A 22,034-nucleotide genomic window follows, 5' to 3' on the forward strand; every position below is an offset into this window, starting at 1 on the left:
CAAGGTGTCTATGCTGTACCCACTGTGTTTATGTCCCACCTGGGAAGTGATTCGCGTGCAGGACCATATTCGCAGTTGATCTCCTGAGCAGGGCCCTTCCACCCAGTTCCTCAGAGGCTGACACACCCTGGCTCTGCAGCACACAAACACAGGGGCTGCTAGAGGGTTGGGGCGGGGGGCGTCCATACACTGAGCAGCTGTGCGGAGCAAAGGATTAGGGCGATTCTAGCCTTTCATTGATATGACAGTGTTTTAAGCACACGGACAGCCCATTTGAATGTTGTTATACTTAGCTGCAGCTAACAACCCTTTGCTTTCTGCAGTTTCAGTAGAAATGAAACTGATGAAACTACCAGGTCCATCCACTTTAGGATGAACCGATGATTTCATTTGATCTTCCATATGTACAGGACTGACTGCTCCTTCTTCATGACTGCTGACCAAGCACTGTGGCTTACTTGGAGATATTAGGCAGGTAAGTTCTTGCTCTTTGCAAGAAGTGATGATTATTTGAGAGCTTGACCTGAAAAGTCCCATGAATAAGCCCTACATCACCAGCAACTGTTACTACTCAAAAACTTTCATGTCCAGATAAAGATAAATATTAAATGAAGTTATAGCTGCACCGAACAGTGCTCACAAAAGTTTTTAATCACAGAAACAGTCCTGTGCAGATCTTAGTAATTCACGGCTCATTTAAAATGTTTCAAATGCGTGGTTCACTTTTGATGCTATGAGTTTTACTTTTAAAAGATATTTCTTCATAATATTAAAATAATCTTTTAATTATCCATATTGTTGATAGTTGTTCTGTATGTGTACTTTTGAATTCAATTTGTGCACACTGGTATTATAAAATACAGAACACTGCCTGAAAGTTGGCAAAGGAAAAGTTTTATTTCCCAAATCTCCTGTTAGAATGAATATTCAATTAAGCTGAATCATGAAGCCATCTGATTTTGCCCTCTGAAAACATTAAGGAATCATGTGTCTATGCGTACCAGAGTTTGAATTTAAGAGTATTGAACTAAAAAATACTTCTGTGCAGATTAATATGTGATACAATGCCAATCTGATAGTATGAAGCTATGTGATTGCTACCATTAAATTTTTTTTAAAAAAATGTCCTAATAGGAGTCATTAGCACAGTGGCATTACTAAGGAAAGTATGTGGTTACCAATTATGAATATATTTCCATCACTATGCTAGGGAATTATGAGAGGAGAACAATATAGTTTTAGGTGCTAAAATTGTAGTGCAGCAGGTAGGAGACTTGCCTTGCACTTGGCTGATCAGTGTTTGATCCCTGTCACCTTATATCGTCCCTGAGCACCACCAGGAGTGATCCCTGAGCACAGAGCCTCAGGGATCTGTAAGTCCTAAGCACAGTAAGCCCTAAGCACTGCCTGGTGTGGTCCCCAAAGAAAAAAAATGATGCAGTTCTACTTCTTGGTTCTGCATTCTGCATCACTGTCATCACTATCATCCTGTTGTGCATCAATTTACTCGAGCGGGTACCAGTAACGTCTCCATACATCCCAGTCCTGATATTTTAGCAGACTCTCTTTACTTGTCTCCTTACTCGTCTCTTTACTCATTTATGCATTAGATTCTGCAAATATTTATAAAGAACCTGATGGTAGGGCCGGAGGTATAGCCCAGAGGGTATTACCCCGGCACCAAATATACTTCCCCAGGCCCACCAGAAGTGATCCCTGAGCACAGAGTCAGAAATAATCCCTGGGCACAGTTAAGGAAGGAAGGAAGGAAGGAAGGAAGGAAGGAAGGAAGGGAGGGAGGGAGGGAGGGAGGGAGGGAGGGAGGGAAGGGGGGACAGTGGGAAGAAGAGACAGAAGGAAGAAGGAAGGTAGGTAGGGAGGAAGGAAGGAAGGAAGGAAAGAAGGGAGGGAGGGAGGGAGGGAGGGAGGGAAGAAGGGACAGAGGGAAGAAGAGACAGAAGGAAGAAGGAAGGTAGGGAGGGAGGAGGGAGGGCGGGAGGAAGGAAAGGGAGGAAGGGAGGGAGGAAAGGGAGGGGAAAAAGAAGGAAGGGAGAGGGTAGTTTGAAAGAGAGGGAGAGAGAATCTGATAGAAGTGGGTCAGCTGAAGACAGTTATTTCTGGCTTGTTGGAAAATATTTCTTTTCCTTGTCATAACTCCAGGTGCTACTGCTGAGCAAATAGGAGTATCACTGCCAGAAGTATTAGAAAAAGAACAAAAAAATTGATTTGGACAATCTATGTGTTCCTGTGGCTGATGCAGACACAAATGTGAGCAGAGGTAGGACCAGGGTCACGGCGAGGTTAAGAGAAAAGCACCCAGGAATTCTCTCTTGCCATCAGCTTTTCACACTCGCTACTCCGGACTGCTGCAGGCAACAAATGAGTTTTCAGCAAAAGCCCAGAGGCATTTAGCAGTATTAACAAGTTGCCCCTAGGATTTTCCCAAGAGGTGGTGACTTTTTCAACAGTAAAGCACTTAAAATGTGAACCTCAAGGGCTTGGCCCTTGTATGGTACAGCCGACTTTCTTGGTAACAAGGAATTTTAAGTTTACTCACTAACAAACATGAGTATGAGTTGCGCATCAGACCAAATAAAAACATTGTTCTTCCCCTTATTACTATGGTAGCGCTCAGGTTAAACCCACTCTTTAAAATACCTAAAAGAAATATTAGTGTTAAAAAACCACTGTCATCGAAGGATCAATTACTGCAAAACAATTACTGCAAAAACAATGCAAAAACGATCTGGGGGTCTTAAAAGACTACTACAGATAATACAAAGCATTTCATTAAAGAAATGGGTAATGCAAAGATTGAGCACTGAATATATTGTGTGCAGCCTAAGGCACAGTGCTCAGTTCTAAACAAATCAACCAAAACATCTGTAAGGAGCATAAGCCGATTCAAGAAAGAGGCATTGAATCAGAGAACCCAGCACCATGCTGGTGCAACTAACTGCCCACGCCAAATAACATCGTCCTCTACAAGAACAATAGCTACTTCGGGCTTGTTGGAAAATATTTATTTGCCTTGTCATAACTCCTTGTTGGAAAATATTTCTTTTCCTTGCCTTAAGTTCCTTTCAAGTGGATCTCTTGTGCACCGATTTTCAAGATTTCAGACATTCACTAAATTATTTACCAATGTTAGCCATAAACTCAGCTGCAAAAATACAAAGGACTTATAAAACTAATTCTGAAGAATTAAATATATCACGGTTTATTGGCAGTAAAAAAAGCAGCCCTGGAATACGATCCAGAGTAAAAATTTAATAATCAGTAAGCAGACAAGTGCACAAGCAGTTATAAAGATTTTATGTAACAACCAAGAAACTCAAAGAGGATTATATGGCTTCTAATTTTCTTAAGCAAAAAAGAACGATTTTAAAAAAAAAGTACGCATGATAAATAGGGCAAAATAACGTGACGATATGTCAGGTGTTAATGAAATAAGCATTAAGTCCAAGGACAGGCAACTGATACCATCCCCATTCTCCACTGGAGACTCTGAAGGCACCAGCGTCCGTTGTTTTGTGTTTTCCTATTGCCAGGGCACAATTCCTGAGTGCAGTTTTCAGAGGTCCACCGTGAGTCCTCGAAAGGTTTCTTTATCATTTAATATTATAAATAATTATGTTCCCAGGCGGCAGTTCAAAGCCCAGTACAGCACTCACATAACACTGCAGGCGGGTCAGCTGACCTTTCTCCAATTCTCCTCTCTCCGGGGCCGAGGACAGACAAAGTGATACGTCTGTCATACGCCATTACCATTAGAACAGAATCTTGTTCTTTTATTACAACTGAACTCCGCCAGATTTCTCAGCAGGAATGCTAAGTGAAATCAATGTCTTGGATTTCCAGGCTGAGCTTGGAGGTCACAGCCACTCTATCATTTCTCAGCATTATCCTTTCTCCCGCGCGCACGCACTCCCGAGCCTCCAACTGGCACACAGCAGATTGAAAACAGCATGCATCAGAGGACTCACGCGGCACAATTTTACAGTCTTTTGGAGCCCCCCTCCTCTCGACTCCCCCCTTCCATTTTTGCAAATTGCAAATAAGTTTTGTTTGTGTCCTTCTCCGGAGTTGCGAGTCAAAGGCACTCGCAGGCCTAGGAGGAAGGGCAGGCAAGAAGTGGGACCCAGGGAGCGCCCTTGATTTTTTGACAGCTGCCAATGAGATCATTTCCATCGCCTTATCACCTGGATGTGGCTTATGATCCAACTGTTCCAGACAATAAATGTACTTTTCTCTGGAAAGCCTCACTTTGACACAGAGCAGCTAGGTAGGCAGAAAAGTCAATCTTTTGTGAAGACAAGCCTAGCTTGATTAGAACACGCACACATTCACTAGGAACACACAGAACATACTGACAACTAAGAATCGAGTCTTTAAAAAATATAAATATAATAACTACCATGTAAGAGTAAAAATAGTTTTGTGAGCCCCACATGCTTGTTATTGTCTGCATAAATATCAATTCCCGATATAAGAAACTCAAATTCATGTACTGAACTGAGTCCCTCTCACTTCTAGTTAGTTGCGAGGGGGGACAGGTTCTTAAAGTTCTTAATTAAAATGATGACAGCAATATGCATATGTCTTACTATTTTTGCCCACCAAACATTATAGCTGAGCTTAAATTCAAGCACACCCTTTCTGACCAAGAGTTATAGAAAGTACTGCACAAAGACTTATTTCTACTAAATAATGGATACATAAAAGGAGGTACTGCATTTTTGGTTAAATTTGCAGGGCACTTAATAATAATTGCAGACTAGAAGAAATATAATGCCCACGGTTTTCTTGAACTTTATGTGGTAGAAAATTCATGAATGCTAATTTTCAAAAAGCAAGCGAATTTTTTAAAAAAAATGTATAATCACAGCTATAGAAGCACAAGCTAGTTCCTTAGACTAGTACTAAATAAACAGAGGGATATGGACACACAGACAATTAAAGGATTTTAGCATTACTGAATTGATTGATGTTCTTCGCACCTAGTCTATAGAGTCCTACGACTGTCTAGAATTATATATGTGAGAAAGAAGAATCCTTATCTTGGCAAAACAAACCAAATATCCTTGCTTCTGCCATGGTTATGAAAGAGTGCATCACTGTAAACAAATGCCCAATAAATATTTAAATAGATGGATTGATTCACATATGGATGAAAACTGACACCAAAAGATTACTCACTGATACCTAAGTCACTTGTTGGGAATATATCACTGATACAAAATGTTATTCTCATGGTAAGACACATAAGTCATTTACATTTACATATATCCAACAATCTCAAGCTGAAACATACTGATTTAAAGCATGATTATAAAATCTGATTTGAAATCACATTAAATGATCAATGGGGAAATTAAAATAAATCCTTGTAGAACTATTTGTAACAGGTTATGCTGGACTTGCAGTTCATGTGGCTCAAAGGTAGCTCTTCAAGTAGACTGCATTAAGACTACTGATGCATGAAGACACCAAAAAGCACTGCTTTAAAATTAAGTTGGATGTAAATGGAGGGTGTTTGGAGGATCCTCCCAGGAGGGGAGATGCAGGTTGAAAGTAGACCGGACTGAACATGTTTGCCACTCAATGCCTCTTTTGCTGATCACAACACCCAAAAGGAGAGAGAGAAGAAAGGGGAATGCCCTGCCACAGTGGCAGGGAGGGATGGGGGGATGGGGGAAGGGATATTATCCTGGTGGTGGAAGATGGGCACTGGTGGAGGGATGGGTGTTTGAGCATGGTGTGACTGAGATCCAAGCACAAAAATTTGTAAATCTACAACTGTCCCTCATGGTGTTTCACCAATTAAAAAAAAATTAAGTTGGATGAGTAAATGCTGTCTTATTGGAAGCGTGTGTATTGCTGTGCTTTTACAGAAACAGTGGCACACACGCTGGGTATATACAGTAGAAAATGGTCCCATACCTCCAGTTGTTGGATTACATTGGGTTGTCCTTGCTCCTCCCACAGGGAACTTAGGTTTATGGAGTTATTCCCACAACAGTGCCCCTGAGGCACACCCAATTCCATAAAGCACTAATAATATCCTATATTGCTTTTCTCTTTTCTTTTTGTCACTTTTATGATTTAGCAATGTCCTTTTTGTATAGACACAGGAAGACAGTTGATGCTATGCTTTGTAACATGGGAGTTAATTGACTCCGAAATAATATTTACTCCTGGGTATCCATATTTATTTGATTTAAACCTCAGTTGCCCTTGTTCCTAGGACTCCAAAATCAGGGTCCTGATGAAGGGACTGGATGGACCCAGGGCAAGATGTAAACTACCCTGGCATTGGAAAGGGACACGCTAAGTGCTGTAAAAATAATAAGAGCATGGTCATGGAACAAACTCTGTCATGACCAAAAAAGAAGTACTGAATAAGGACCCTGCTGGGGTTAGGAAAGACTAACCTGGCCTGAGGACTATATTCTGGGATATACAGCGAGATGTCCCTAGGAAGAGCCAACCTTTAAGCTTAACATAACTCTTACTGTTTTCATACAAAATAACTAGAGATATTATAAAAGTAAACTCACTATAATTGGTTAAATAAATTACTAGCTGAGGAGAGGATAAAGAAATACACCCTGGATGGAATCCCGCCCTGAGTGGATCTCCTAGTAATCTGGAGTGCTGAATCCTCAGATGACATTTTGTCCTTGACTTAATTCCCCTAGAACTCCCCCTGAAGGAGTGGCTTTACCTCTGTGTGTTGTTATGACAATGGTCAACCCCAACTATATGTGCCCCAAACCTTCATAATTTCTATATAACTATGTTGTAAGGGGTAAGAGGAGAGAGGACTTTGAGGTCTATGAGGAGACGAAGATGATGGAGCAATGATGACTAGGACTATGACCAAAACTACAGTGACAGTTGCACTGTAAGAAAGAGATCGACTACACTGGGGAGAAGAGAGAAATAAATGGTCTGCTGATAAGCCTGGGGCCCTGTTTCTCTGTTCCCTGGTCATCAGTCACCATGGGCCGGCCAAGGGAACGGCTCTCGGCCACCCAATGCTCGAGTCAGGTGCGCCCCACACACTTCTTTTGAAACTCACATCCAGTGACACTCCCTACTCTGTGTCTCTTCTCACTATTGCCAGAAACACATTGGATGCTTGGAAAAGACAAGATAAAGGCCCCTCCCCACTGCTCCTTTCCCAGCCACTTTCTGGATTAAGAGTCTGTTATCATTGGGAAAGTCTGAGCGCAAATAGGACTCACAAATCTCAGCCTGTTTTTCCTTTCGATACTTTTTAACGTTTTCTCTTGTGTATTTACTTCAAATTCTGGGACTTCTCTTGCCATGCTACTCTCTAGACATTTTAACTTAGTTCTCATGTAAAGAAGAAAACAAGTCATTTTCTAGAAATTCAGCAAACAGCCAAAACAATGTTCTTTGGGGGAGAAAATTAACGAAGTCGGTTTTCTACTAAACATTTTTTTATTATCATAAAACATTTGCAGTTATTTCCCTGAGTAATCTCAAGGAAAACTAGTTTATGTTTATTCTTTTTATTTCTTTCATAGAAAGTTTAATTTATCCATATGTCATTGTCGAAGTAAGATCTTAAGAAGCACAAAGAAAACCTCAAATTAACTTCTCTGCTTCTCTCTTCTTGTAACCAAGAAGAATTCAAATAAGTTGGGTTCTCTCTTAATCTTTTCCCCATGTACCCCACTTTTCACTCTTCTATCTTCTTGACATGATAATCATTTTGCCTATGACAAGTATAGATTATAAACTATGCCTGTACCATAATGCAACCAATATTTATTGTTACTCACATAAACCACCTTGTTTGTCCCAGTTATACTTTCTAGAAAGAGTTGTCCCTTTCTTGAGAAAAACCTTCACAATTTCTCACTCTAGGTAACCTCTTTATTCTAAGAATGTCCCACATATCTCTTCAGCAACTCCTAAGGCCCTTATTTTAAGAATAGGTGTGCTTGGGTACCTCTTATCACTCTTCCTAAAACTCAGTGTGCTGATAGGTATCAGTGCCCATGGGTTGAATAAAATGTAAATCGAAACACACACATCCCATTGATTCCCCTGGCCTCTGGTGACCTTGAGGACTCTGACACTAAACTCTAAACAGAGTTTAGCTCTGCTTCTGGCATGCATTCAATAAACCTCCCCGATGAAAAAGTAACGTTGTATAGACAGGGCATGCAGCTCCCTCAGGAAGGTACCTTGCTTTTGGGCGGCGGACTGTTTGTGCTCTTGTCGGTGTGGATGCTGGTAGGAGACACTGCAGCGCCAAGGTTGCCCTGCGGGAGGCCCGGCAACTTTCCCCCGGGAGACACCTGCATCGCTGCAAGCTGGGCAGCATATAACTGCTGCAAAGAGACAAAGGCAAAAGGACTGTTAGCAATAAAATAAGTGCTTCTCTCCAAGAGGGTCTGTGCTCAGATGTGGGAGCGTTCCTACGGGCGTTTTTTGTCTTGTGTCTTAGAATAGTTTTACAAAGTGACTGCCCCTGCCAACTTGTATAACTGACTTCTCAGGAGAGGAAGGATAAGTGACATAGATAGGGGATTTCAGCTTCCCCAAGCCCAGGGACTCCGAGCGAGTAAGCAGCATTCATACTTACCCATTCCCAGTGATCTGAAAGGCAAGTATGTCACATTACCAAAGAATACAGCTCCACATAATTTACCTTTGTACTGGTTCGAGTCCTATGTACCTCTTTGATGACTTGTTGAAATGCCAGTGATAATTATTTTATTGTGCAAAAACTTTTAAAAAAAAACATAAAGAAAGAATGGCAGGAGAATATCTGAGGACCATTATCTGGTCAGTCTACCTACATTGATAAAAATTAATTGGATGGTTGCCAGAAGTCCACTTTACTTCATGATGTATAAACACAGACAACCCTCAAATTATCTTGAGGATTAGAGTTTTAAGGAATACTGTCTAAGACACATTCTCTTCCACTAACCCATCACGTAATAATTCTTATTAAGTAACCAATAAAAAATTCTTTAACAAATTCAATGTAATAGTACAGGAAAAAACTTACTCTGAGAACGATAGCGATATGATATATGAGTTTAAACGAAGGAGGTTGGTTTAGATTCAAATAGCCACGTCAAACATTTAGACTAATACTCTTTTTATCTCCATTTAGCAACAATTATATACTGTATAATTCAATTCGGTTTCCTTTTACTCATTTGTCTTGAGATTCGGTGGATAGCTCTTATCATGCAAGCTAAATCTCCTGTAATAAAAAGATGGATGCCGAAGGGAAAAAAAGCTCTCAAGGAAGAGTGGTGTGAGAGCTCTCTGAATTATCTCAATTTTTTTTTTCTGAAAGGAATTTCAAAGGATGAAACTTTTCAATATAAAGCAGAGACTTTGATAAATAGTGGGTGGGGGGAGGCAGGAATTTCTAACAACAGAAATAGAAGGCATTTATTTCATTGCGCATGTATTTCCACGAAAACACACTGTGTACCTTTTGCATACTAAGGTCCAAATGAAAACAAGATATTAAATTTATGGATAAAAACTATGGTTTGAGCTGGAGAGAGAGTATCAGGGGTTCAGATATTTTTATCGCACATCATGAATCCCTGCTCAGTTCCCAGTACCACAAATGGCCTCATAGCACTGAATGCTCCCTGAGTGCTCCCTGAGCACAGAACTCGGAGTATTTCCTAAGCACCTCTGTGTGTGTCTCCCCAGGTGGTAAAATTGTTGTGTTTTGCTTGTTTAATTTGGGGCATCACGTGAGACAATGCTCAGGGATACATCTTCCAGTACGGGGCCACTCCAGCACACAAAGCGTTCACTGCTCTCCTCCCAGCTATCTCCCTGGGCCTGCAGTTTACTTTTCAGTAGCGACTAATGAAAGTATCATCCTGAAGAAGGACAAACCAGACAAATAGATGTGTGCTATTGATCACTTCTTGTCTTTCTCAATTCCTTTTGGCTGCAATAATTATTTCTTGCCCGGTTAAGCAAAAGGAAGAAACAAACTAGTCTTTCCACAATGACATTAGAGAAGCATCCCATTTACTGGTCTTCTACAGAATACAGAAACACAGTAATTTACGAGGAAAACTGCATTAGCCAGATTCACAGAGGACGGCTAACAACAGGGGGGCTTTCATGCCCCTCAGCCAACCGTGGTCCTTCTCATATTTCATTTTCCTGATGCAAGGAGACAATGCAGAGAACTGCTCTTCCCGACTGTGATCAATTTTCCGCTACTCCCAGATCACTGCACTCGTCTCCGGGCACATCTGGTTTTCCTGGTTTGCCAAGGTTTGAAAGCATGGAATATCTCTCGGTAATACATTTTAATTTGTGATAAGCATGTTCTCCGTTACATTTATATCATGGTGCAGACACAGAATAGGGTCTCAAGTCTTAGGGATCTAAAATCTATCTTGCCCATAAGCCAGAAATTTTTATACCGCTGGATCTCAATGTAGCCATTCAGGGATTAACTGGAAATCTCAACAGTTATGAGTAATCTGACACTGATTTTCAAACCTGGATAGATAGATGAGGGTGGTGAATTAGGAAAAAAATTGCTGCGGTGGCTTATATTTTAAATCAATTTTCAAAAATTAAGCTAGAACCACAGAGATAGGACAGGATCTAAGGCACTTGCCTTACATGTGGCTAGCTCTGGTTCAGTCCCTGGCACTGTGGTCTCCCAAGTACTGACAGGGGTCACTTCTGACTAGAGAGCCATAATAGTCCATGGGCTATTTTAGACATGACCAAACACTTTCTTCATCCTCAAACATTAAGTTAGTGCGATAGCTTAAAATGTTTAGTTTAAACTAATAGTCAACAATATTCATTTAAACGAATGGCTTCATTAACGTTTAATGTTTAAGCTAACTTTATAGTTGAAAATCATTTAACATGTGTATTTGACTGACACATTGGTTCTAGAGAGACACCTGAAAAAACAGGCATCATGGAACTATATAAGCCGCCTACACACTACAGGAAGCTGCACACACATCCATATATAAAATATATCTATCTATCCAGGGTTTTTAAAATACATAGACATACCTTTGTTGATATATACATCTCTCATATGTATATCTCTATGTGTATACACAGACTCCTTTTAAGAAATATGGCTAATATTCTTCTTTAAAGGAGGTCAGATAACCTCAGAGTTAAATAGAAGGTGCATTACAGTAGCACTATAGCACTGTCCTCCCATTGTTCAACCATTTGCTCGAGCGGGCCGAGTAACATCTCCACTGTGACACTTGTTACTGTGTTTTGGCATATCGAATACATCATGGGTAGCTTGCCAGGCTTTGCTGTGCAGGCGAGATACTCTCGGTAGCTTGCCAGGCTCTCCGAGGGGGCGGAGGAATTAAACTTGGGTCAGCTGGGTCGGCCGCATGCAAGGCAAATGACCTACCCATTATGCTATTGCTCTAGCCCATATATACACATGCACATATATTAGACATATATATATATATATACATGCATAAGTAACTCACTTTTGTCTCAAACTGATTCATAATCCTAATTTCTAAAAGATTTAAGATCCCCCAATCATCATGCTTTCTACTTCAATGCTATACTAGTTAAAAGTAAGGCAAACTAAAATTCTATTCTCAGCTCTGAGCTAGGAATCGTGGGCAATGAAACTGAGCCATAATTGTACAATCTGTAAATTAGAGATACGTAAAACTGGCCTTTGAGGGTTGTAAGAAATAACTCACACTGTATATAAAATATGCAGCAAAAAAACCCTAACACAACAAAAATGCTTGATCAAATAAGGAGTAACAATAACCACTAATCATATAAAGTAGGAAACGAGCTGGGTAATGGATATTTGTCAACCTACTGTATTCTCTACATTGTGACGGCTTTGCAGAAAATACTGAAAATGCATAAACATTACCCTGCTTAGATCAAGATCAGCAAGCATGAAATGATGAAACTGAAGTCAACTGTACCTATATGCCACTGTATGAGGCATAAGGAAGGGGAAAAAAGCCAGGGCTTCCCTGTGATGTTTCCAGAGAAGCAACATATCCTAACCAACACAGAAAGAGCGACGTTCTATTTTTTTAAAATGTAGGAGTACTACTATTTATTCAGCCACTAGATTAGCTAATTGAATTGGGCGTGAACTCCACCTTATTTTTTTGTTTCATTTTTTTTATAATTTTATTTATTGAATCACCATGAGAGCAGTTACAAAGATTTCAGGTTTTAGTTTCAGTCATACAATGAAACACCCATACCTTCACCAGTGGCCATTTTCCACCACCCAAAATCCCAGTATACCCCCATCCTAAACCCTCCCTCTACCTGTGGGGCAGATGATTTACACATTACTCTCTCTCTACTTTGATTACATTCAAGATTTTTTTTTGAGATTTTTTTTTTATTTATTTATTGAATCACCGTGGGAAAGGTTACAAAGCTTTCAGGTTTAGGTCTCAGTCATGCAAATATCAAACACATTTCCCTTTACCAATACTATTTTTTACCATGAAGAACCCCAATAAAACCCCATCCCCCACCCCTCCCAGTCCCTGTGGGGCAGATGAATTCTATTTTGACACCAGATCCACCATTATTATTTGGGATTTTACCCCAACACTCAGATCTGCTGAAAAGGCAACACTAGACAATTTGTTTTCTACTGCTGGTTATGAATAACACATGGTGTCGCGTGGCTGCAGTAGTGGCTGTGAGATTTTGGAATTCTGAAGTTTTAACAATTAAATCTGGGGGGATTTCTGCCAAAATCTGCTGGGTTCCGAGATTTGTTCCTGAGTCTCTGGGATCATGGCTTTTAAGCAGCTTGATCAGGAGCCAGAAAGACCGTTCATGGGTGGCAACTCAGGATCTCATTGGGACAGAGAGGAAAGGGCCTGCTCCACCCTCATCCCGTGAGGCCCCGCGTGTCTCATCACTGAGGTCCCAAACCTGACATTCTAGATGAAGGGCAGTTAAAGAAAGGCAGAGGGGAAGGAAGGAACCACTTGCAGCAAGAGGCACATGGAGGATCCTTGGGAGCAGGAAGTGCTGGAGACGAGGTGGCAGGAGGACCGAGCCTGAGTGGGTTCCCAGGTAAAAACTACCTTAGAGAAGACCCGGAAATACACAGGCAAGAGAGCCACTGGACATCCGAGAGCAACACAGATGATAGTTTTAAATTGAATAAGCCCGAGACAGTTCGGAGGTCAGTTATGAGGTTTTAAAATTTTAGTGAAAGGGTTCATGATGTGATCTTGAACTGTAATAGAGATCTTATAAATTTGATTTGTGATACTGAAAATACTGCAACCATTCACTCACACTTTGGTGGATAGTTTGATTCCATTATCTTCTTCTCCATAGGCACAAATTAGCAAACAGCTTTACATCTGACAGGGAAATCAGTGCAATGTAAGAACTCTCTGTCTCTCTCTCTCTTCCTCATCTTTCTCCATATCACCCTTCCCCACTTTACTCAAATTACACAGAATATCTGGGTCTGAACAATATACAAGGAAAGAAAAAGTAATGTTGAAACAATGATGGAAAAGATGGTCTTTCTTCAGTGTAATATGGTAAAAATAATAGCTTAAAGATTTTTTGAAATTTTATATCACTTATCTAAAGAGTACTAACAGACTATGTAAGTATTTAAAAATGTTTTTGCTAAATCATCTAAAACTATTTTGAGTTATTTTCTTCAAATGAAGCCCTATATCAAAAAACAATTCATAAAAGAGTGCCATGAGTGAACTTACACAGTTTAAATATTCAATCGATTGAGAACAATAAGGTTATCTTACCCAAGGTACATGGATAAAATTTAAAGTACTCTACCATCCTTGGTGATTGAGAAAGCCCTTTCTGAGAAATAAATAGCAGTTACTTCTAAATTCTCAGGTAAGCATGTACAGAAAGACTAAGATTCTCTAGAATATGATAGAGATGAAGTTTCCCTAATAATAATGCACATAATTCAAAGCTATGTACAGAAATACTAGGTATATTTTTGTCTTTTTTATCTAGTGCAGGACTAAAATATGGCAACAAGGGTTAAAGTATATTTAATACTTAACAATTTGTATAAGAAATTCAATTTGTGTATGTAACATTTATAGGGTTTGTTAAAACAGGCAAATACTTACTTCTCTAAGGTTTAAATCAAATCTGAAAGATGGAGATTAGATATTATGGGTAAGAAAGAGCTTGTTTTATCCCTTTTTTTTTAAGGACAGGGATAAGGAATATAACATTGGTGAGAAAAAATCCAGAAAGCAATTTCAAGGCTCCATAAGTGTTATCTTTATAGCTTAATTTCAGCTTCTTAATGTAACTTAAATGTGGAGTTTAAAGAGAAACTAATGTACTGGAGAAAATCTTTCAAAACATATCAGCATGTTTCAATGTGAATAATTTTGCTTTGTACATTATTCTTCATAATGTTTCTTCCTGGAAAATTATCAGAGCAACTTGAGCTTAAATACAGTATTTCCCTAATAATATTAGCTCTTCTTTTTTAATGTTTTTCAACTATATAGCAAGAAAAAAATACAATAGGCCTTCAATTTGCTGGATTCCAGGATCAAAGTACAAATAGAAACTCACCTAACAAATTTTTAATTTTTTTCATTTACCTGATGATAAGTCTACCTAATGAACTCTTTCAAAGAATGATACATTCTGTCATCCTGACAAACACCCCTCAAATTACCTGGATGCAAATGCAAACCACAATGAGATACTGCTTATCATCTTCTCATTGAGGGGAAGAGGGGTTATTGTAAAAAAAAAAATCAGAAGGGGAAGTTGGAGGGAAAAAACAGAGAAACAGGAATCCTCACAGGTTGTGCAAGGTGTAGAAGGGTGCAATCATGCTTCTACAATCATCAAGGGAAAGAGCATGCATTTCAGAGCTGGAGCAATAGTACAGTGGGGAGGGTGTTTGCCTTGCACGCGGCCGACCCGGGTTCGATTCCCAGCCTCCCATATGCCCCCCCCGCCAAGCACTACCAGGAGTGATTCCTGAATGAAGAGCCAGGAGTAACCCCTGTGCATCACCGGGTGTGACACACAAAGCAAAACAAAAACAAAACCAAAAACAAAAAACATGCATTTCTTCAAACAAAACTAAATAGGATTAACTCCGAATCCAGCATCCCCCCTTTCTGAGCAGAGATCCAAGCCAAAATTAGAGACCAGAGATGCACCACGTGTTTGTAAAACCACACTTGCAGCAGCAATAAAGTGACAAGAGCTATCAAGGGGAAGTCGTCAAGATGCGCATCAATGGAGAAAGGATACTTGTCCATACAGGGGCTCATGGCTCATGACTGCCTGACAAAGGAAGGGAGGGAATTCCACCCCCTCCCCCCTACCACCACCAGGCAGGCGCCAACAAATCTCTGTGTTAAGTGAAGTTAACCCATTACAAATGGTCTAATGTTGCATGATTCCACCTGCAAGAGGAGCCCAAAGTTGTGAAATTTGTAGCGGGCAAAGTGGCCATCAGGAATATATTGGTTTAGCAGGTTGAGGGTTTCATTCGGGAATGAGAAACATTGCAGAGAAGGACGTTAGTGACTGCTGCACAAAATCTTTCTATTGTATTTAATCTTAATGAACTGAGCAGAGGAAATTATTAATAGGGCCAATTTTAGGATATACATAGTTTACCCTACACACAAACACACTCTCAGACACATCCTCGCAAATCTGGGGAAAAAGGTTGGACTTCAGTTGCTAATCTTCTTGGTTTCAACATTTGGGCGTACATATTTTGCTCTGTCTCCCAACCCCAGCTCTAGTCAAGAGAAAGGATGACTTTCATGCTACAGATGGGCTCCCTTTGTTGAATGCACTCAGCTTACAACGGACTGAGGCAAGTTCCAGAATGTGACACAGATACAACCCTGTTAATTGAGTCATTTAGATCCAGTTAGAATGAGAAGACAGTCCAGGCAAGAAATGCAAAGGCCTTCATTACATCCTTAAACCAACCAACAGAGTGTGTAACTATTTAAGACTTTTCAGAGAACTTCTAGCAGGAGACCCGCTCCCTGTCTTTTTAACATGTGACTTTGTGCCGCAGTGGTCATTTTATATCTTTATGAACAAAATATGATTGTCTCTATATCATAACTGATACTTTATGGGATCTATTTTTTTTCATTGTAACTCTTCTAAAGTGAAATATCTCATTGTAGTTTTAATTTGCTTTCTTCTAATGACTAAACATCTAATGAGCATCTTTTTCATATGCTTCTCAGCCATTTTTATCTTCTTTGAAATTCAAAATTTTGGCTCTTTTTAAAAAATTTCTTATTAAGCTGTGGGGCTGGAGCAATAGCAGGGGCTGGAGCAATAGCACAGTGGGTGGGGGGGGGGGTTGTCTTGCACACGGCTGACCCGGGTTCGATTCCTCCATCCCTCTTGGAGAGCCCGGCAAGCTACTGAGAGTATCCTGCCCACTCAGCAGAACCTGACAAACTCCCCGTGGAGACAACATGTCTCACAATGGAGACGTTACTGGTACCCACTCGAGCAAATCTATGAACAATGGGAGGAGACTGTTACAGTGCAGTGCTTATTAAGCTGTCACTGTCCACTGTCACTGTCCTCCGGTTGTTCATCGATTTGCTCGAGCGGACCCAGTAACGTCTCCATTGGCGACTTTGTTGTTACTGTCTTTGGCTGTAAGTGTGCTTAGATTTAGTATTCAGATTTGTTTTGCAGGATTATTTTTTGTATCCCCTGGACACACCTGGTGATGCTCAGAGGATGCCCTTTCAGTGCCTAGGGGTCCCCCCTACGATACTGGGAGACCACATTGTGCTAAGGAGTATACCGACCGCTCCAGTACACAACCCACTCATTACTCCAGCCCTCAAATTTGGTTTAAAACCAGATTTTCTAAAAATGAAAAACTAACGATGAGTTCAGTTTCATGGCTGTGTGTTGCAGCATTCCAAAGATTCATAATAAATATGGCAATGCAAACTGTATAATACACATAAACATGTCTTCCTTTCACAGTACAAACATTGTTTATCAACCAGATTTTTAAAATCCTGAAAGAGAAGTGCAAGATGAAGACATCAAAGGCCCTGAACTCTTGACCGTGCCAAGGAGTGCGATGGGGAGCCCGAGCTTGGGTTTCTGACGGCCCCACCGTGGCTGCTGGAGAAAGGCAGACGAGACAGTTGTCTCCCCCGAGACAGGCTCCATGTTGAATCCCTGAGAGGTGAAGTGGGGGGAGACAGGGACAGATGATGAAGGTGGAGCCCCCAGTCATACGAGCGGGGAGGGCTGGGTTTAGGGGCACCTCTCCTGGCACTCCCATTCCAACCAGCAGAAGGTGATTCTGGAATGTGCCTGGGGGCTGGGCAAAGGTTCCATCTCAGTGTCCAGTGGGTCCTAACTGGGTAACTCTCCTTAAGGATAAAGTGACAGGAATGGCAGCTGGGGACAGCCAACAAGTCCACACCACCTGGGGGACCCAGAAGCTTCTGGCTATAGACACCACCCCTTGGTGTCTTCAATGGAAAGCACTGGTGTCCTCTTAGGACAGATCTGTCCTGGCGGAGGTTGGGTAAAGCGAATATATTCATGTAGATAGATGAAACAAAAGAAATGAAGCTGCGAGACCGAAACACTGCAGGGTCGGGAGAGGATGAAGCCTTAGAGGGACCCAATTGGAGCTCAGCTGAGATGCTGCATGATCGTGATGACTGGCGGAAAGCTCGAGTGAAGAGAAAGGTGAGCAGCTTTGGAGAAGAAATGCCACTAGGGACAGTGGGTAAGTCTTCTGGGAAATGCCAAGGAAAGAAGAGCTGGCCGGGGAGGTGGAGATATCACTTCCACGGTGTGGGGCCCTGTCCTCCTCCTTCAGTCTATCTTCCCGGGGTGCCCTGACTTGGAAAAGCTGGGAGAGAAACTCACAGTATGATTTATTGTTAGGGATGGCATTCCCAGTGAAAACTCCCGCACGGATCTATACACACCAGCGAGAATGTGAGCTAGGGAGTGCGGTTCTTTGCTTTCCCTAAGGAAAACCCAGATGATCTGCATTATTCCATTTCAAGTGCAGTCCCCCTCAGCATGATTCCTGGCAAAGCACGGGGCCACCAGTGAGGGGCGGTCTGGGGAGAGGGTGTGAAGACAGCATCCGGCTAAAAATGAAAGCCTCCACTTGAACCTACTTACATCTTGCGAACTTTTTCACAGGTAGACAGTGCACATGCTGTTTCGGTCACACTGCAGCTACCGAAGCGTATAAATAAAAAAAAAAAAACCACTTCAAATATCCTGGATTTTTAAAAAGCTTTCGTCCTCTTATTACACACCAATAAATCTTGAATAGCCCAGAAAAAGAAAATCTTGACTTTTATCTGGGAAACAGTTCCTTAAAGAGCCAGATAGATTTGCGGGAGTCACGCAGGCAAACACCAACAGATAGTCTCTCTCTTTCTCACTCCCTCCTCGTTTCTCCTACTCCGCAAGCCGTCTTCATGTACTGCACAGTAATCCATTACAATATGTTCCAACATCTGCCTCCCCATATGATGTATGACCTATCCGATTGACCCTTTTTATGCCGCTCCAGACTTGCTGTTCATTACTGGGGGAAGATGAGCACTGCATCGTCTAGTCCTGAGGTCACCAAGCAGTAAATACATCTCCATTTGGCAAGGTAAGGAGAACACTGGCAGGAAAGCTCTTTAGATATTTCATATATCAGTGATCATGCCTCTCTCTTTAATTAGCTTAATTTATGGGGAAAAACACACTGCAGAAATTCCTTTCAACAACAATAAAAAAAGAAGAGCTTGTGTTTTGAGGGGGTGTCAGTGAATGATTGCTCCCTAATATTAATTATTTAACAGAGGAAAGCTGAGTATTACTGGAAAGAGATTGATGCAAAAAAAAAATAAGTCCCTGTCTTTGGCTACACTCATAACAGTGACATTATTTTCCATTGTACCCAACGGAGTGAGGGCAGAAGATATAGGAGTAACCAAACCACTGGAAATAGCACAATTCCACCCAACACACAGAGACACTGAGTACCACAAATCACAAATCACAAATCATCCTGTTATTCGTTGATTGCCTTGAGCAGACCCCAGTAACGTCTCTTTCATCCTAGCCCTGAGATTATATTCAAGGCTCCTTAGGAGAATGAGACCCATCATTGTTACTGGTATTTGGCATATTGGGTAAGCCACGGGGAGTTTGCCAGACTCTGCCGTGTGGGCAGGCTACATTTGGTAGCCTGCCAGTTTGTCCAAAGTAGGAATGAGATAATAAGATGTCATAATAAGATGTCGTGCCAATTCCTATGAAATTAGAATTTTATAAATTTTAGTGTTCACTTCCAGAATGCAAGCTTGCTGGGTGCTTGAAAATACTTGCCTGTCCCCCACCCCCCAATGGTCTCTTCAGTGAGTCATCTAAGCGACTCATGTTTCTAAGTATCTGCAATTTCTGAGGGAAGAGCACTGTAATTGGAGTGTTGGAGACAGGAAAAGAAGGCTCTCGGTGTTTCGAGAACATGGCAGTCAGGCGACTAGCAGCTATGGAAGAATGAGTTCCCCTTAAAGTTCTCCTTCCTACTAGGTGCCTTATGAGCTGACTAAACAGGAATTCTTGCTAATAAGTAAAACCAATTGCAACTTGAAGGGATCAATCCATTGCCTTGTTGTTTCATGACTGTGGGCTGGTACAAATAGGATTTTACCTTAAGTTCTGAGTCAATGACGATGTGTAAGATAAAGACGCTATTGCTTCAGTGGGAGAGATTTCTTGACTCACTGGTGAGACTCGAAGCTTCTCTAAGACAGCACACACAGCCATTACTCATCCCTCTGCTTCATCTTACTGCTACTGTTAGTATTTACTCATTTACCAGGAGTTAAAATTAAACACTTTTTTTTCTATAGAGTTCTCCCTTATTTTTCTCTACTGTGCTTTCAGGTAAACAGAGTACTATGCATTCATATGAGTACTGGTTATCAGAGCACATGAGAGTTAAGGGTCATTCATCGAAAGTTTAGGAAACATCAAGAATGATTATGGTGCCAATAATAATCATATTAGCTAGAGCTGAAGAGATCACCAAAGGAGTGGAGCAGAACGCTTGGAGGAATGAGGCCCCAGATTTGACCCTAGCATTGTCCGACACCCCCACAAGTCCCCCAGCACTACCACGTATGACCCTGGAGCTCCTGCTACTGTGTGAAGCAGGTCACCAGGCCAGAGCACCTTGACCATTAGGCACGCGCTGACAGATCGGATCTCACCCAGAGTCACCCCTGGCACTCTCAAGTACAATAGCTGAGGGTAACTCCACCCACAAGAGGAGGAAAAAATAACCATAATAGGTGAAGAGGAGGTTTCGGGGCTCTTGCACAGGCAACCCTGATGTTGGATTCCACATCTTTCTACGACCTCACAATTCTTTAGATTTTTGTTGCTTTGTTTTGGAACTATACCCAGTGGTGTTCAGGGATTACTGCTTGCCCGTACTCAGGAACCACTCCTGGTGGGGCTCAGAGAACCATCTGTGGTGCCTGAGATTGAACCCAAGTCAGCTGCATGAAAAGTACAGCCTTACCTGCTGTACTCTCTTTAACCTGAGAATTCACGACTCTTAATCCATATGTCTTATGAGCCCTTTTCTCTGTCCTTTCCACACAACAGGAGAGGTTGGTATGGCCTATGAAGGCAGTTCTTACAGTTTCCTGACAGAACTCTATTTTTGCAGAGTGGTGAAAGAGAAAAGACAAGTATTGAAGGGATGCTGGTGGTGAGACTGGTGTTGGGCCCTGTATTCCTGAAACTTGCCTATGGATAACTTGGCAAAACATGGCACTTTAATACAGTTAGTTCTAAAGAGAGACTTAGCAAAACATGGCACCTTAATACAGTTAGTTCTATCTCTTTCATTCTTCTCCTATCTATTGACTTCTGCCTGTAAAAATGTTTAGTTAGTCTTCTTCCCAATCCATGGTGCTATCAGAGCCCAGACAAGTGTGTAATGGATGGTCGCACAGACCAAAAAAAGCTTCCCAAGACACAAGGTTCTGTGAGCAGAAGGACTTCCAAGAGAGGATATTCCTCTGTCTGCAGAATAGAAAATGTCCTGACACAAGCGCCCTGTGGAGGAAGAAGAAAACAGGCCTTGGAGGCTGGAGAAAGGACAGGCTGCTCCTGTGAGGAGTCAGGGTCACTTTCTCCCCGTTGTTCATCGATTTGCTCGAGCGGGCCCAGTAACATCTCCATTGTGAGACTTGTTGTTACTGTGTTTGGCATATTGAATATGTCACAGGTGCTGGCGAGATACTCTGGGTAGCTTGCCGGGCTCTCAGAGAGGGGCAGAGGAATAAAACCCAGCTGGCTGCAAAGCAAATACCCTACCGCTGTGCTATCACTCCAGCCCTATGGGAGAGTGTCTGCAAAGGCCAATGAAAAAGTAAAACACTGTAGTGATGTAGGGGCCTTCCACAAGGCTGCCCTGAAGAGAGCGCAGAGAACTGACGGTCAACAGTTGACTGACCTACGACCCAATTTTACCTGCAGTAACATTTACCTACTTACTATTTTTCTTTTTGTAAAAACAGAATTTAAAATTGATTCGAATTCTTCGATTGACTAAAGCTGGGTATGTGATTTTCAACATTCTGAGTCCTACCCATCTTTAAAGATTTGCTCTTTCCTTAGTATAAAATTAGATGACGAAATGAACTTCAAAACCTGTATGTGGCCTTAGTTCTAGTCACTGACCTTGATTTATCCAGGTCAGTTGAAATAGAATAAGATACATGAGAGGGGCTAGAGCAATAGCACAGTGGGTAGGACTTTTTCCTTGCACGCTACTGACCTGGGTTTGATTCCCAGCATCTTATATGGTCCTCTGAGCACCACCAGGAGTGATTCCTGAGGATACAGCCAGGAGTAAACCCTGTGGATCGCCAGGTGTGACCCAAAAAAGCAAATAAAAATAAATAAATAAATAC

The 22,034-nt window shown here is 41.5% G+C and overlaps 1 protein-coding gene across 5 annotated transcripts in view; it reads right to left on the reverse strand.

Annotated features, from left to right (window-relative positions):
- Nucleotides 1-22,034, reverse strand: part of SOX5 (SRY-box transcription factor 5) — a 445,641-nt gene that overhangs the window by 73,654 nt on the left and 349,953 nt on the right. For 4 of the 5 annotated variants that reach the window (XM_056134640.1, XM_056134639.1, XM_056134637.1 and 1 more), the window contains exon 9: nt 8,223-8,369. In XM_056134640.1, coding sequence (XP_055990615.1) covers nt 8,223-8,369 — 147 coding nt within the window. The remainder of the gene's footprint in view (nt 1-8,222; nt 8,370-22,034) is intronic. The other variant, XM_056134638.1, reaches the window with a different exon arrangement.

The sequence above is a fragment of the Sorex fumeus genome, unplaced genomic scaffold (assembly GCF_029834395.1).
Source record: "Sorex fumeus unplaced genomic scaffold, SorFum_2.1 ptg000100l, whole genome shotgun sequence".
Lineage (NCBI taxonomy): Eukaryota > Metazoa > Chordata > Mammalia > Eulipotyphla > Soricidae > Sorex > Sorex fumeus.